This window comes from Rhynchophorus ferrugineus, unplaced genomic scaffold, assembly GCF_030347505.1.
Source record: "Rhynchophorus ferrugineus isolate W39M unplaced genomic scaffold, kcgeb_rfMv2 rfM7, whole genome shotgun sequence".
Taxonomy (NCBI): domain Eukaryota; kingdom Metazoa; phylum Arthropoda; class Insecta; order Coleoptera; family Curculionidae; genus Rhynchophorus; species Rhynchophorus ferrugineus.
This window is the reverse complement of record NW_027472586.1, coordinates 3062962-3081383: the sequence shown is the minus strand read 5'-3', so window position 1 is coordinate 3081383 and position 18422 is coordinate 3062962. Positions and strand designations below refer to the sequence as shown.

The 18422-nt window shown below is 32.5% G+C and overlaps 1 protein-coding gene across 11 annotated transcripts in view; it reads right to left on the bottom strand.

Annotated features, from left to right (window-relative positions):
• The window catches only part of dpy (fibrillin-like protein dumpy), a 254407-nt gene that overhangs the window by 145134 nt on the left and 90851 nt on the right, over positions 1 to 18422 (bottom strand). For all 11 annotated transcript variants that reach the window (XM_076409337.1, XM_076409339.1, XM_076409338.1 and 8 more), the window contains exon 4: positions 9575 to 9679. In XM_076409337.1, the coding sequence (XP_076265452.1) occupies positions 9575 to 9679 (105 nt within the window). The remainder of the gene's footprint in view (positions 1 to 9574; positions 9680 to 18422) is intronic.

Sequence of the window (18422 nt, the reverse complement as noted above, 5' to 3'; positions counted from 1 at the left end):
AAGACGGGGCTCTTGTATCACAATGGCGGTTTGTCGATCTCTGATTTGCAAATGGCCGGATGATTTATGATGTATGTCGCCTTATTATTATCTCGCACCAGGACGTCCAGCACACTTAAAAAGCGGCATTTTGTCGCGTTTATTGATACTTATTGACGCTGAATTGGTACAAGCAAGCGACACATGCTTTTTATGGGGATTCGTCGTATGAATAATCCATTAGGCCCCATAAAAAAGTCCTTTTACGGTACTATCGACCATGGTAAGGATACTATTGATTCTACAGGATGCCCTTTACTGCTTTAGGGCCTGTAACTTCACTAGGGCCATATAAAATATGTTTGTTTTAATATTGTGAATTATGGAGCATTAATAGCGTTATAAATAACACAGATTTTCAACATAAAAGCTATTGGCTTCAACAGTCACATTGTTTAATACTATATTTCGAAGTTTCTCAGAAATAAAGGCGAACGAAGGCATTTTCGTCGTATCATTATGACCTTTCACCAGGACCATGACCAATACTCAAAAAGACGAGCCAATTGATTTTCACCAGGTCATAGAGAAATGTTGAGACAATCACGAAGACTATTAAAAAAGTATTAAAAGAATGTTACTGATTAATTTGTCTAAAAGTTTATTTATTCCCATTTCGACTACTTTCCTGAAAATTTGGCAGATGTAAGTTTACAAAGTTGTTATATTAATGGTTATTTTTAATGCTCAATATTTTCTTTTTTGGATATTAAAGATAATCAACTAAATATAAATCAAGAAACAGAATGATCTGACCATCTAACGAAGATATTTTGATGAGTTTACAGGATAATTTAGTATCCCATTGAAAATATTGATTACTATATATATTTAGAGCAGACAATATACATATTAAAATTAAGGACAAAAGTTTTAGATCCTTAATATTGATGATACCATCATCAGTGTGGTTCCAATAGCTACTGTTCATATTATTTAATGCTTATGGATGAAAGAATGTGGAAATTACAACATTTACATATATAAAATACTTGTATCACTGTAATTTTGATTGTTATAGAGTAGACAGGCTCTAATATTGCATATAGTTGATAAAAACAACAATGAAGAGGAGGAATTTGAAGGTTATATCAAACTGAAGAATAATCGAAAGAGAAATGGTTATTGTACGAGCAAAAATGCACAATGTTAGCAATATTTTCAGTGTTTCTGTCTTGGTCAGTTTCTGGATAACATTCTTGCTAACAATATAAAAAGAACGGAAGGCTCCATTGATTTATATGGAAGTATTGAGATTAGTAGTTTGGGTGATCTATGAAGTAGAGAGAACACTCGATGTCAAAATGAAGTAAATAACTTTCAGTGTCATCAGAATTAATTTAAAATCCTTACATGCTGAAGAAGTATAGCAATTTTAATTAAAACCCGTAATTTAGCAAGTAGATTCAGCGGAATCCTGTCTAACACCATCAAAACCATCATTCAAAATAACTATGAAACGTTCAATTTCGGTGTTACTCGATTTATCTCATCGCCAGACCATTAATGGCTTCTCCAAAGCTATAATTACACTTCTTAATCGGTATACCAACATTTTCTAGCAACGGTTATACGCCGTCGTGACGCAACAATAGAGATCCTTCGATGTTATGGTAAAATTACGAATAATGATTAAGGCCGCGGAGTTGGTCGTCGATGACACCTGCTGATTCGATAGATTTGATTATCGCGCTGTCGCGCTTGAAGAAGAAAAATGAGAAAATGTTAACGCAGGTCGACGCAACAGTATCTTTAATTGAGCTGCTTTGCCGCTGCCTCGGTATTTCCACTATGAGAATAAATTGTCACCATATGGAGCAGAGTAAGTGAGGCATAAAATGCGTTCTTGCGGTAATGCTGCAGCTGGAGCAAGAGCAATGTTACTGTTAAAAAATATCAGAGCAGATTTTATAAATTGATCTGGTGATAACATAATTGAAGACAAATTTTACTGTTAGCGACTGGGGAGTGATGCTACTGAAAAGATATTAATACTGTTCCTTAAAGAGTTGAGGAGCAGGTCGAATGGCTTTTCTGTATTTTAAACGAAGAAAAAATTAATATATTCTTCTACTTTCATATTTAAACGATATAAATTGTGAATGAACTAGCAGACAAGAAATATAGACGCTTGCTCTTAGGTAAATACTAATAACAATGTAGTTGTTTATTACTCTTTGCAGGTGTTAAAACTGACGATAATAATAAGTTTTATTTGTTTCTTAGTTAATATTTTTCACTGTCAGTTTTTACTATGGCACCTAAACTTATTTATATATCCTTTTCAATAGCGTGTTATTTGCTTTCACGTAGAAAGGATGTTTGTTACGGCTGCTGCTTAGTATCCTTTGTGTACAAAATTCTTTTGAGCTAATGGGATCATACATTAACAACATAGAACAACAACATAATTACGTTGCTGTCAAACTACTGTATGGGAAGATTGACTGACTGATTGGCAGTCTTGTCTGAGTTACTTTCCATTATATCGGTAACAAATCACATGAATATTGATGAATGTTTCGAAGGAAGTGATGCTAAACAACGTTATTACTCTTTAAACAGGTAAAATTACATAAATTGGTGGTTTCCTTATTGTTTTAAAATGGTTGGTTGCTTCTTTTGCAAGAAAATATATGAGGTTCTTTTGGACATTTCGAAACTTAGATACAGATAGACAAAATTATCTAGTAACTAAATGAATATTGTTTTATTTGGTAAAAACTTAAGTAAACATTAATTGTCTTTCTATCATATTTTCATAGTTCTTGAAATAGGATCAATGGATAAACCAATCACCGTAATTCCAACTATTCATTCTTATAGAGAATTTAACTACTTATTAAACCTTAGACAATTTAAGTTATTTCGCTGATACATTCCAAATAAGTTGTTTCTTTCCTATCTACTCTTTCACTGATTAAGTATTAAGGTTGAACTTTGTTGCATCTATCGCTGCTTAACAATATTCTAACTTTATATACTTGGATGTTAACAAGAATTTATTAGATTGTTTGTCTCTTCAAGCTCGAGACAGGCCAAAATATATAGGGTAATAGTAATAATACGAGATAATCGTATTATCTGAAAGGTATCAAACAAGAGAGAGCATCCTATAGAAGGTGTTCGAAAATGGAGCTCAGAATTTTTAATTATTTATATAATAAGCTAAGAGAAAAAACATGTATTCATTGTTTCAACTTTCAATTGTTCATTTTCATAGAAAACTAGTTTTTAAAACTTTAGAAAGATACTTTACTGAGATTTCATATACCGGGTGTTTTTACGTAACGATTGAAAATAAAGCTTTTTTATTGCCGTCGAAAGAAATAAATAGCGTGAACAAATGCTTACATCTAATAACATATTCTGGGTTCAACGACTCTTTTTTTCTTTACGTATATAATGGCAGAACGGTTGTTGGTTATTTCATTTCGCTGCCTTTAACAGGCCGACCACGATGATCGATTCTATAATGACAAAGTAGAGAGGTAGAAGGAAGTTGCGGAAAGTGTAATTAGAAATTATATGGTACTGCGCTGGATGGTTGTAAGGGTTCTTGGTAACAAGGTGTTACTTACAGGCTCCCGCTGATCCAATAAAATTTCACTCGAGCAAGTCATGATGGTAAGGAGAAATGCAGCGGAACATTCAAAGAAACAGTACCTCTAATCTTAGATGCAATAGCTTTACTGTTCGGAGAACGATAGCAAATTTTAACTATATAACAACTGGGGCAAAAGTCCCTTTGATTGCGCTCCATCTTGGTTATGTAATGTTTAGTTCAGTTTCGTTTTAACCGTTGTGTTGTGTAGACGTCAAAATTTCATTTTGGATAAATATACGCCGCAAAAACGAGCCGAAATAGTGATAATATTCATTGGAAATAATCGTTCCATTATTGCCACTCAGCGGAAATTGCGTCAAAAATATCCTAATAGTCCAGTGCCTCGCAAAACCTCAATTTATCGTTTACATGCGAATTTTCCACAGTACAGTACGACAGCAGACAAGCCTCGTTCTGAAAGATAACGGACGTCTCGTAACGCTGAAAATATGGCTCTGGTGCGCAATAGTGTTGCTGAGTCTCCAGAAACATCAATTTGGAGATGCTCGGCACGCAGTTTAAGGCGAATGTTGAAAACTGATTTGAAAATGCTCTCGTATAGAAATCAATTACTCCAAAAATTACTACCCGGAGATCCTGATTAACGAGTTGAGTACAGTAATGCAACACTAAATTGATAATGAGCGATGAAGCCCATTTTTTTCTCAGTGGCCACGCCAATAAATAGAACAGTCGGTTTAGGGGAATACAGAATCCGCAATTAATTTATGAAACATCATTGCATCCACTAGGGGGGTCATAATTTGGTGAAAACGACAAAGGTGTTGCGGTTACTGTTACTGCTGAACGGTATCAAGACATGATTCGAAATTTTCTTGTGCCCGAAATGAATGAGCAAGGACTAGAGGACATGTGGTTTCAGCAAGATGGGGCCACAGCACACCTAGCTCGTTCAACAATTCAATTATTGAATGACGATTTTTCACGAGGACTCATTTTTAGCCAGCCAGAAGAGTTTTTGAAATAAAAAGTTTATGTGAATCAGCTCCAAACGATTCAACATTTTAAAGATAATATTCGTCACGAAATTGAAGAAATTCAGCCTCAGAAGTTGCAGGATGTCATGAAAAATGCCTTAACAAGAAGCCGAAAGTTGCATAGCGAATCGCGGTGACCATTTAATCGATATAATTTTTCAATCATAACGAAAATAAATGGAAATACCAAATAAATTTTTTAAACAGGACTTTTGCCCCACATTGTACAAACTGCACACCAAGGTTGTGTATTAATGTGCTTTCTAGATAGAACACAGTGGTATTGTCAGTTGCTATGATTTGTTTGCTAATCCACATTACCAATTCTTCAAAATGATCAAAGTATTATTGTTCGAAATATATCCCTCAAAACAGTTTCACAGTCCGTGTAAATTAAAAGTTCTGGAAAGTTTAGATAACTTAATTAAAGTTATTGAACTAATATACAACATTAGTCCAACAGCAAGAATTTATTTATTACTCTTTATACCCCTGCATTCACGCGTGTTTCCAACGTTTAATCCTCTTTAGTCTGCAAACATGGAGGTGCAGACTAGCTTTGTGTTTCCCCGCTAATCTATTAATTTCTTCGTTGATTCCAGGAATTTCCAGGTTACGATGCAAATATAGTCTACACAGAACTTTGGATTTTCTTCCATGGAGCCAACATAGATGCGTATATTTTGTTTTGTCCGGTTTGTTTTGTTTTGTATATTTCTTTAATTTGATATCTAGTGTTACTTTTAGATATTTAGCAGTATTTACATATGGTACTATGGCACTGTTCAATTTCAAGACTGGTGGGTTGTTCAGTTTTTTTTGGTTTTGTTTTTCAGTTTTTACTATGGTTTTTCTAAGCAGTTGTTTGAGAATCCAGGTTTATTCTTACATCATTGGTTAGTTCTCTTGGGGTCACCGGTGTGATTTGGCTGGTTATTAATTTGCGACTTTAAGTTGACACTACTAGTTATGATGTAATTCGCCTGCTGGGAGTATAGATTAGGAGTATAAACTTCAGCTAGATGATCAGCAAAGATCTTTGCTTTCGTTATGTTTATTCTTACAGGTGATAGAAATGTTAAATGCCTCTTAGTCTTCTGGATTGCCGTCCATAGAGGTGTTTATTGAATATTCTGTTAGTTTTTGGATTTCGTGCCTAAGATTTTGAGTTTTATTATTATATATTGTCTTGTCTTGTTCCTCTAGTTGCTCTACTTATAAATTGAGCAATGATCAAACGTTATCTATGATGGAGTAATTAAACTAGAACAACAAAATGATAAAATGTTCAATATATTCAGAAAGAATATTACCGATAAGGATGAAAAAAACGGATGAAACTAAATAAAAATAGTTCACACATTAGGCTAAGACCATGCGATTATTAACAAGTAAATATTTTGGGATGATTTAGCAGTAATAATTAGTGAAACTGAAGTAAAATTATATATTCTAGTAAACCTCAACAACAGAGAAGGAATAGAAAACGGATACAATGGACACAACGCTTGATTAGTGTCTTCTCCATAAGTAGTTCCTTCTATCAACTCAAAAGTATTCCTCTTTATTAAGTAACATTTTTTGAAGAATTAAGATGACTTTGTTAAAGCCAACATTCATTTACAACATCAAGTCATTAAGCTGAACATTTTCACAGAAATATAAAACGACTGAAATAATTATATTTCACCACAAATTTATAACCAGTTGTTACGAATCATTTGCATAACTTTAATATATTTATTTTAGTACTGTTTCCGTTAATATTCACACCTGTAATTTTATGATATCATAAACATTTAAATGGTGCCTGGGCAACTTTTTATGCATATGGCGGTGTTACGGTAAATCTGCAAGAAAAAAGCACATTTATTACGCCAAAATAGCGATTATGTCATCGTTCCGATCTACTCTCGTCGTATAGCGCCATTATTTCTAACAATTTGCCTCGTGGGTGCGTCGAACCCGCTTCTATCTGACGACGGTTTGACGATTCTGAAACCGGTCGTGGAAGCTGAGCAATTTTCAGAGTCATATATGATAACAAGCAACGAAAAATTGTAATTCATACAAATATTGCGGAACTGTATGGGAATAACAAGTACTCGACAAAAAATCTACGTTACTGACATGAATATATATCGTGTAACAGTATCAGCTCGAAAATGCCGTCGGTACCATCAAGAGGAAACGTACAGTAGGCTTTATAGATCTTCTTTCATAGCGATGCCATCTATAACAAAGTTCTATTTCGTTACAGCCGCAGACTCTTAACTTAAGATAAAACTGTTTGAGGTACGTGGACGTTTTATTGTCATAAAGTGGATTTTTTGTATACAGGGGACATTTCAAAAGTAGCTCGATTAAAATTAGATATAGACAATTAGAAAATAATATGTTATTTATGTACATAAATTGACGGTTTCCTTATTGTTTTCTCGCGTTTGGTGGCTTCTGTGGCAAGGAAGTTCTTTTGGATATTTCCAAATTTCAGAAGAGATATACTGAGATATAGATAGAAAAAATTATCCAGTAACTAAATAAATATTGCTTTGGTAACAGTCTATGTTATATGATTCCCTTGAAACACTAATTATCTTTTCATCATATTTTGTATGTTAGTTCTTGAAATAGGATCAATGCACAAACCAAGCATGGTAATTTCAACTCTTCATTTTCATAGACAAATTAATTACTCATTAAAACTTAGAGATTTTAGTGATATTTCATATGTCGTTTTTTTGGGTAACGATTACTAATAATAACTTTATTTAATATGTAAACTAAATTTGAAAAACCAAAGTTTTGTAATTTTCTAGTGTAATTATATTTTAAAGTATAGTTTTAAATTATAGTTTCCTGTCTCCTTGCTTCTTCTGTAGTATTTCCCATATTTTGGAAGAAGTATTTCGCTGATACATACAAAATGAGTTGCTTCTTTCCTTTCACTTATTAAATATTGAGGAATTTCTTTCTGATCTTGTCCAACTTTACTGCTTAACACTACTCTAACTTTATATATTTGCGTGTTAACAACAATTTATTGGATTGTTTGGTAGGTATCAACAAGAAAGAGGGCATCCTGTATATGGTGTTCGAAGATTGAGGCAATAATTTTTCATTATTTATATAATAAACTAAGAGAAAAAAACATGTTTTTATTGTTTCAAATTTCATACAAAATAGTCGGAAATATTTTCTAAAAATGGGTCGACAATTAACTTTACAAAACTGTTATTCTACAAACAGTCTTAGTGAGTGTTCAGTAATATCAACTTCGCAGTTGGGTCAATTGATCCAATAACTGAAGCTAGAATGATTACAGAATTCAGAATAACAATGATTATTAGTGAGACTCCAATGTCCGTTTGATCTAAGGAATGAGATTTGCCAAAATACAAATGTTTTATATTACCCTGGTTATTCTCCAGGTGAAATATGATCTTACCAACTCAATTAGTCATATTTATTGAACGTTGTGGAGTTGAGCCTTTCAAAAAGGATAAGGAACAAGCTGTTACGTCATAGTAGTGATGAAAGAGTGAAAAATAACGTTGACTCAAACGTTTCGTTGTAACTACATTGCGTTTAATCGGCTATTTTGTTGTACGTCAAAGTTTTGTTATAATTTACGATGCTTTTTGGTAATATATTAATTTGTCGCACCATTTAAACTTTATTTAAGTACTTTAAAGTATTAGAAACGCTATAGAAACCTGTGTTCGGAATATTATATTTTTGTAGTCTTTACAATGAAACTGTGTAAGTAGTTTGACTAATAAAGTAAAGAGGTCGCGTCCTTCACCTATTATTAAATTGACAAGCGCGTTTGTAAGTGGATTATAGATATTTAAATCCGTTTTCTTAAAAGAAGCTGATACCGCACAAGTGTCGCTAAAAGTTAATCAGTACGGCATATTTCGGCACGTTTACTGCAACGTGTAATGTTTTTAAAATAATTTTTTTTAGATCATTGGAATCGCAACAGTAGCGGGATATTAATAACTGGCGATCTATTAAATTGTTTTATAAATTAATAACAATTATTTTGTTGAAGGTAATTCCGTTGTGCCTCTTTTATACAAGCCTTTGTCTCTGTAGTCAAAAAAAAACTCGGATTGTCATTTTTCACCAGCCTCTTGAGGCGAATAATTCACCAGCAAAATCGTTCTCCATGGGCAGGCCGATCTAAGCTCCCTGAGTTTCTGATGTGACGTTATGGCCAGGCACTCTCTTGTTGAAATAAAATTTCTTTCTTGGTGGCCAAAATTGACCGCTTCTGGACGATTATCTCCATCAGATGGTTAAATTTTTCGCAGTGCAGGTTCGAATTTTGAGTTTACGTCAATTCTGCTTTCACACTCTCTGCTCCAGCTCATCATGCTTCAGTCTCGACCATCTTCATTTGACGTGGTTGGAAATCACCAGCACCAGTCACTATGGACTTGAGAAATGAGTCGATTTTCTCGCCATTCAGCGGTGATTCACAGATTTAAATTCGGACAAAGAGATATTTTGCTTGAACTCAGCTTATTTTACAGCAATATAAACAGTTCTTATATGATGGATGGACTGGACCATTTCCATATCGAAATTACCGGAAGAGTTGAAACCAAGACTGCAACTGTCTGTTAAAGTACCAGGATCATCACCACACCATTCACATTCCCAGCCATTTAGCTTGCATTGTCACATTTGTGGAAGAAACATTGTCAAATACACCATATTTCCTCTTTGTTGGTGTTTTGTTTTTTAAAGAAAAATGAATGAACCCTTCACTGTCAAACGATTATGTTATCTATTGCAGAAAATAATGTATTTTTTTAAGTAGAACTAACTTTACTATTTGTTCGATATATGATTGCAGTTATCTGCCCGACATTATAAAAAATGTCATGTCGACGTTCTTAAGTAATTACAGGACACTTACCTGGGACTTCGCAGCTGCAACCACCGTAACCATCATTACAGTAACACTGATTGTCTAGGCAAGCACCATTCTGACACACGGTACCGTCTTCCTTTCGACAATCATCTGCAACAGAAATTAAACGTGATTATTTTAACTGCTGGGGACAATAATAATAAAAAACTATCGTAATGACGTCTATGCGCTCTATATGATCTCATGCATATGGAAAATACCGTTTTATACTACTGTAATTAATTGGAGTTGACATTCTTAACAATTCGTTGGTGTTTCGTAGTTTTTTTTTATCAACGATAAATTGTAGGTGATAGTGTAATGTCCTTTTAAAAAGTACTGCTATTTGAATTCATAGATATATTTTAACACAAAAAATCTGTATCACAAATGTTCATATATAATAAATATCAAACACTTTTGAGGTATTTTTCTGGTTTCCTATCTGCTTAGGGTCCTTTTCATATGATAACGAGAAGCAGAAGATGAATATTAGAGCACTATTCTTGATTAAATAAATAAGTATACTTTAGAATGGCACTTGACTAATTGTATTACGCATTTTGTATGCAACTTGTTTCATCACAATGACTGTACACAATAGCAGGATTTTAAGGAGTGATACGAACTAAAGTATTTGATTTTCAATCCAATTCTTCCTCATTTGGTTTTTATATTATCTGCGAACTAGTAAAATTTGGATTCTGGATTAAAAAAATCAGGGAAAAATATTCACTATAACATCGTTGATGAATTACGTAGAACACTTCTTTTGGCTCATAGAAGAAAGAATTTTATTGGCTTATAAGAGGTCCTGCACCTCAAGTGAAGGCAATGAAGAGGTACGAAATTACTACAGAATATTTGGTTGATAACTTGCACATGCAACTGTTGCACTCTATGATGTGTACTCACCATCAGGGTTGACGTAACTGACGAGAATTCGAGCGATTAAAACCTGTTTAACTTTTGTTTTTTTCTGGAGAACGATATAAAGTCTCAAAACTAGGACTAAATTAATGAAAATTATATTAAACCACTACTACTATACTTCTACCATCCGATTCAGCATAATTTTTTTATAATCTTTGTAATTTTCAGTAATCTGCCATTATTTGAAGGGGCGTCACAGCAAAAAACTTGAAAATGGCAAAAAATCGCAAATTTTCATGACTATATATATGGAAAATTTGCTAATATGTTTTATCTCCCATATTAAGATAAAATTCTGAAAATATAGGTATTTTGAGGTGAAATAAATGAAAATCCATGTTATAATGCTCTATAGTACGTAGTTTTTAAGATATGTCACATAAACAAATATTTATTCATTTTTTGAAAATACGTTTTTCATCATATAACTTAAAAACTACAGGTGGTATAAAAATTATTATATCACCAACCCATTCAGCGTAAAATGTTTTACAATCCTTGTACTTTTCATTAACCTGTGATTATTTGAACGGAAATGACACCAAAGAAATTGAAAATGACAAAAAAATTACAAATTTTAACGACTATATGTATGGAAAAAGTGCTACATTTTTTCACCTCTCGTATAAAGATAAAACCTTCAAGATATGTGTATTTTAGGACGAAAGATTTGAAAATCTATATTAAATTGGTTTGGCATTAACAATTTTTAAGATATTAACACAAACATAAATCCGCTCATTGTTCGAAAATAAAATTTTCATTTATAACATAAAAATGGAAGGTGCCTAGAAATTTCACACTACCGTTCGATTCAGCGTAAAACAACTCTTTATAACGTCTGCAATTTTCATTAATCTGTGGCCAGTTGAACGTAAATGATAAGACGAAAATTGAAAATCGTAAAATATCAGAAATTTTCTTCTCGGTGAAGAACGGGTGAAACAGACGAAAAAGCTTGTTAAGCTGCTTTAGGATTTGTAATTTTAATGTTATGAGACATAAACAGAAATATGTGTATCTGAAAACATAGTTTCTCTTGTATATCTTAACAACTAAGTGATGTATAAACATTATTATTGAGCGATTGGTATAATTGATGATTGTAATTAGCGTACAGACAGTGTTTGATGTAGATCTGCCCTCATTGTGTTCTTATATGACTAGTTATTTGCATTTTGTGCGTCAAAAAATAAAAGTATTTCTTACACTATAGCAAAAATCATTCATCAAAGCACAAAAGGTCACGAGCACCTATCCTACTAACTGCTTCCGACTTCTATCAGCTCCCATATCTCAAAAACCATCGAATCTGTATCTGTACCATTAACAATTCGTCCGAATAACTTTACAACGACCTTAACTATATCTATATATTCGAATCAAGGCCCCGTAAATCAAGACCTGTCGCTCCGACCACGCCATCTGGCGAGCGGCGCGAATTTTGCGGTGGCGCCTTCTCTCCGCCACCTACTTGATCGGACTCCGAGGACCCAGGAAAAAAATCGCCTACCGACGACATTGTTCCCTACATGGGGATCTGATTCTGACTTCAGCTACGATAAGAGACCAAGATATTGGGGAGCGATAGAGGTTAACTCTACCAGGCATGTCCGTAATTCACTTCCTGTTTATTTCGCTAAAGAAAACACCTCATTTATACTATACATACATTTAGGCTATACATTAATCATCTTGATGACGTATGTGCAAAAAGACTTTGAATCGACTATAGAATAAGTATTTTGTTATTTTAAAACCGTAGCTTACCAGCGCCAGTCAATTCCAGCGCTAGAAATTATATATTTAGTGGTATCTGTAAGAGATGGGAGTTTAGACAGAGCTGTAAATAGAAACCAAATGACTGTCCGTATCATAAATGTGTTTTTTATACTATGTAATACCAATAGAACGCTAGTAAGAAGTGAGATAAATGACCAAAATAACATATTGTACTAATTCTTTCCAATACAAGTGAGAAAAATGACCAGAGTACATATAAACGTTGCAGCTTGAATGAAAATTTGAATACCAGTACCAACTGTAGATTCTGAACAGTGTACGTTCCCATGTCAACGTCTTACCGTCATAACTCTTGTTGCAAGGCCTGCGTTTACCCTTTTCCCATGTTGAGAACACGAATTTCTTTGGTTCATCACGTTCTTATTTATGACGCCGATTAAAAATGTAATAATTCCGACCGGTTATTTTTGCGACGGAGAAGACCGCGGCAGAACCCCACGATCGTCGAAAATTTATCGCGGCAGCAATAAAAACAACTCTAAATTGCATTGTGTTCCTTCGTATCGTGCGCATGAATCATTCATCGGCTTTCGCTTTCGGTAAATACGAGAGTTTTCGAACGGTGGTATGTCTGATATGCCGCGCCATCTTCGCAGAACAATGGGTCGCGGACGTGTACGTCCTGCAAAACGAGGAGGGCCACGACGGGACCGGCAGGACGGCCGGATAATCGATGCTTGTCCCAGCCGTTCGCCAGAACTCGGTTCTTGTACAAAACTCGTTACAAAATATGATTGAATTTGGTTTCCAAGAGGAGGTCCACATTTAAATATTCCACCAAACCAACAAGCCTAGTAACTTCAAAAATGAAGAAAAATAATGGAGAGATGGAAGGGATACTTTCAGCAGGGATTCCTTGAAAATTAAAGTAACATTCAACCATGATGTCGTACATTTTGTTGACTGAAGAAATAAATCGATTAACTTCAAATATGAATAAAATAATGGAGAGATAGAAAGAGTACTTCAAAAATTGCGAATAAAATAACAAGGCTAATAAAAAAAGGCAGTCAGAGCACGCAGGGAATAAACATTGAAGAATTAAGAGCAGAAAAGTCTAGATAAGAACATTTAAATCAGAACAGCTACAGAAAATCTTAATCACAAGGAATAAGAGTTAAACGAGAGTGTTAGTAACAGAAAGTAAGAAATTTCCACGTTGAAGATGTAAAAATAGCAATAAATAAGTGCCTTTCAATCAAAACTAAAATTGATCCGACTATGAAAAATAAAATGGCTCAGTATGGATAGACGTTGAGAATTAAAGAATATACTTACAATATTTAATCAATGAATAAGTGCATAGAAAAAACACAACTCAATTGTCCGAAATTATTTCATGAAGCCAGAACAAAAAGTAGCTTTTGTAATGTATCCATAACTAAATAGGGATTCATCTAAATCACAAATAGCAAAACTATTATAGCAATCAAAAGAACTATATGTAATAGCATTTAATTGTTTTGTCTTATAACCGATAATTATTTTCTGAATGACAGTCACAGCTTCAACAAATCATTTTAATATAGCTGTGTAAACTAATCTAGTGAACTAAAACAAATAGCACAATAGAAGGAAGACCACATGCCTGTCAGAGACTTGCCTAGTCACGAAAATATTTCTTTCTGGGAGTGTATTGACTGTCTATTAGAAGTTAAATATATAATACCAATTAAAAGTATGAATGAATCAGCATATCCACAGGCAGAGGTATAAATCAACACTTCTTTAGTATTCTATTTGCCACTAAACTGCTATATTTTTTATTGATATTTAATATATTTAATTATCATTAATTGTTGTATTTGTAGGTGATAATAGGTAATTTAAATTATTTAATATGATATTATTACTAGATTTTTAATAAAATAATCAAAGCATTTGATCCTGTGTAGTATTAAATATAAAACTAACACATAAACAGTACATAAACATTATTATATATATATATATATATATATATATATATATATATATATATATATATATATATGTATATATATACAATATAAGACAAATTATATATTCATCGACAACGACTAGTTATAATGTAACAAATAAATAATGAAATGAAAATAGATTATCATTTTGTAAGTTTTAAACATGACATTTGATACTAAGACTAATTAGTAATAAAATGAGTCAGTTTGCTAGGTTACCTATAGGCTTTCTTTCATTATAATGAAATTGACATTAACCAACGAGCAATTTTGAATAATTTTAGTAACCGTTTTAAGGAAGTTTTTTGGTATTGTTAAATACACTATTCTTGTTTTTTTTTGATACATTTTGGGATGGTAAGCTTGTTTGGATGCTGTAATCTCATCATTTGTATTTTTTTCAGTAACAACCATTTTGTCATTGCTTGATATTTAACTGTACTCTTTGTTACAAAGTCATACTATGAGGTATGCATAGAAATGTTCATATTGATAGAATAACACAGTCTAGCCAATTTTTGGTTTTTACCTCTAAAATGAAGAGCTACATGGTCACGATGAGTCATCCGCTGCAACATTGTCTAAATTATTTATGATTTTTTCCTGAATATTCCTGTCGGCTTTATGAATTACATATCAAAACGAAAACCCAACATCTGCCTTCTTAAAATCTCTTTCAGTGGTACCATTAACATCTAATATCCGTTCCTATTATGTTCTTCTCCGAATATCAATATAATCTTTTAAAATACGTCCTGTTTATGGTAATACTCATCTTGTTAAACTGCGGGCGACCTTGTACTACAAAACATCCACCAGATTTACATTAAAACCGACCAGGTTCGATCGCTTCTCCTAAATCCTTTACCGAATACGGACGAAAATAAAACAATAGAAGTACGAGGCGTATATATTAATTAGCATAAATCCCATTTGTAAAGACAATGTCTGTAAGAGGAGAAATAGGCGTAGAGGGTTCAAAAATTCTGTTTTTCATGTATCCTAAATCGATACTTTTGAAGACTATACTCTGAACATTTCAGAGTTATAAGCATTTTAGTGAGCGTTCTCCTCTAGTCTTGGGAGAATTCTTTGTTTCCTTTAACAATAATGATATTGGATATAAAGGTATAGAACTATTAGTAACCCAGCAAGGATATTTAAATTTTAAACTTTCAGCGTGAGTCTCATGTTTACAAAAAATGTCTTTGTATCCGATAAACGAGCATGGTGGATCAAGCCGTAGTACTAGACCTCGTAAAAGATCATTTAACGGAAATCGATATATAAATCGGTTGTCAAATAACCGTGGTGGAAATTAAGAAGAGGAAGAATCGTTATTTTCATCGTGCGATTCAAAAAACTTTAGAATATTTGTTTATACACTCTTAAATTCATGCACAGTATGTTCTCAAAACATAAATAAATTAAATGTATTCTTAATTGTCTAAAAAATTCATAAAAATGATCCGCAATACGTTCTCCTACATCTATTTCCTGCCTTAATGAGGTTAGATTAGATTCGAAACATCGCATGGTGTCTCGTTATATTTCTATGTTTCTGCATATCTCTGCCAACCAAATAGGCCATTTGGTTTCTTTTGTTCGTCCGTCTGTGCAAGGAGATAATATCGTCTTAAGACCAGCTTGATTCAGTAGACATCCGCAGAGTCCCGGGATAATTAATAGGTCGGTTAGGCGGCTACTTATTCCCGTACTGAAAAATTAGCAGGTATCTGTAATGGCATCTCGATCGCATTTTGTTTTCAATTAGCGGGAGAGCGATTTGATTTATCGCGAAGATTTCGATTCTAAATATGGGTTACTGGATGTTGTTGGATTTAAATTGTTTCCATTCGAGTCCTCCGAGGATACAAAGATATATTTCTTATTGCAAATTATATTTTCTTTTTATAAAATATCATATTAACATTAAAATGAAGGCTAGAACATACTAAGAAAGAGAAACTATTACATACATATACAATCATTTTAATGTTGTATCAAATACCTGGATTTACTACTATAATCCTAAATGACAACAAAATGTCACAAATTAGTCTATTATTGAAACCTATAATTATGAGAAATGTGAGGAAAATTGATTAAAAGAAGGAAGTATACCCTCTTATCTATATTTACCATCCTCAGAGTTGTAAAATCTAAAAACAAAGTAAGATTTTCATTTATTTTGCTCCAAAAGAGAGTTTCATCTTTATCCGAGAGGTAAAAGGAAATTGGTACTTTTTCCATATATATACTCGTGAAAATTTGCGATTTTTGGCCATTTTCAGTTATTTTGCTATCATATCCACTAAAATAATGACAGATTAATGAATCAAAATTTCAGCAGTGATAGATAATTTTACGCTGCATCGGACAGTACTATTTCAATTTTTATGTAATTCTTAGTTTGGAAGTTATACCATGAAAAGTGTATTTTCAAAAAATACGCAGACTTCGGTTTTTGTTGAATATATTATAATCGGCTCATCCTAAATCAATTTAACATCTATTTTCATTTCTTTCACATCAAAATACATAGATTTTCAGAGTTTCATCTTTATCGGAGAGCTAAAAGAAAATTGGCAATTTTTCCATATATATATACTCGTGAAAATTTGCGATTTTTGACCATTTTCAGTTATTTTGCTATCATTTCGATTAAAATAATGGCAGATTAATGAAAATTTCAGTAGTGGTAGAGAATTTTACTCTGCATCGGATATTACTATTTCAATTTTTATGTAATTTTTAGTTTGGAAGGTATACAATGAAAAGTGTATTTTCAAAAAATACGTAGATTTCTGTTTTTGCTGAATATATTATAAACCGCTCATCTTAAATCAATTTATCATCTATTTTCGTTTCTTTTACATCAAAATACATAGATTTTCAGAGTTTCATCTTTATCGGAGAGCTAAAAGAAAATTGGAACATTTTCCATATATATACTCGTGAAAATTTGCGATTTTTGGCCATTTTCAGTTATTTTGCTATCATTTCGATTGAAATAATGACAGATTAATGAAAATTTCAGCAGTGGTAGAGAATTTTACGCTGCATCGGACAGTACTATTTCAATTTTTATGTAATTTTTAGTTTGGAAGTTATACAATGAAAAGTGTATTTTCAAAAAATACGTAGACTTCGGTTTATGTTGAATATATTATAAACGGCTCATCCTAAATCAATTTAACATCTATTTTTGTTTCTGTCACATCAAAATACATAGATTTTCAGAGTTTCATCTTTATCCGAGAGCTAAAAGAAAATTGGCACTTTTTCCATATATATACTCGTGAAAATTTGCGATTTTTAGCCATTTTCATTTATTTTGCTATCATTTCAATTGAAATAATGACAGATTAATGAAAATTTCAGCAGTGGTAGAGAATTTTACGCTGCATCGGACAGTACTATTTCAATTTTTATGTAATTTTTAGTTTGGAAGTTATACAATGAAAAGTGTATTTTCAAAAAATACGTAGACTTCGGTTTATGTTGAATATATTATAAACGGCTCATCCTAAATCAATTTAACATTTATTTTCGTTTCTTTCATATCAAAATACATAGATTTTAAGAGTTTCATCTTTATCCGAGAGCTAAAAAAAATTGGCACTTTTTCCATATTGTCAAAATTTGCTCGTTACTCGTTAAAATTTGCGATTTTTGGCCATTTTCAGTTATTTTGCTATCATTTCGATTAAAATAATGACAGATTAATGAAAATTTCAGTAGTGGTAGAGAATTTTACGCTGCATCGGACAGTACTATTTCAATTTTTATGTAGTTTTTAGTTTGGAAGTTATACAATGAAAAGTGTATTTTCAAAAAATACGTAGACTTCGGTTTTTGTTGAATATATTATAAACGGCTCATCCGAAATCAATTTAACATCTATTTTTGTTTCTGTCACATCAAAATACATAGATTTTCAGAGTTTCATCTTTATCTGAGTGCTAAAAGAAAATTGGCACTTTTTCCATATATATACTCGTGAAAATTTGCGATTTTTGGCCATTTTCAGTCATTTTGCTATCATTTCAATTAAAATAATGACAGATTAATGACAGTTTCAGTAGTGGTAGAGAATTTTACGCTGCATCGGACAGTACTATTTCAATTTTTATGTAATTTTTAGTTTGGAAGTTACACAATGAAAAGCGTATTTT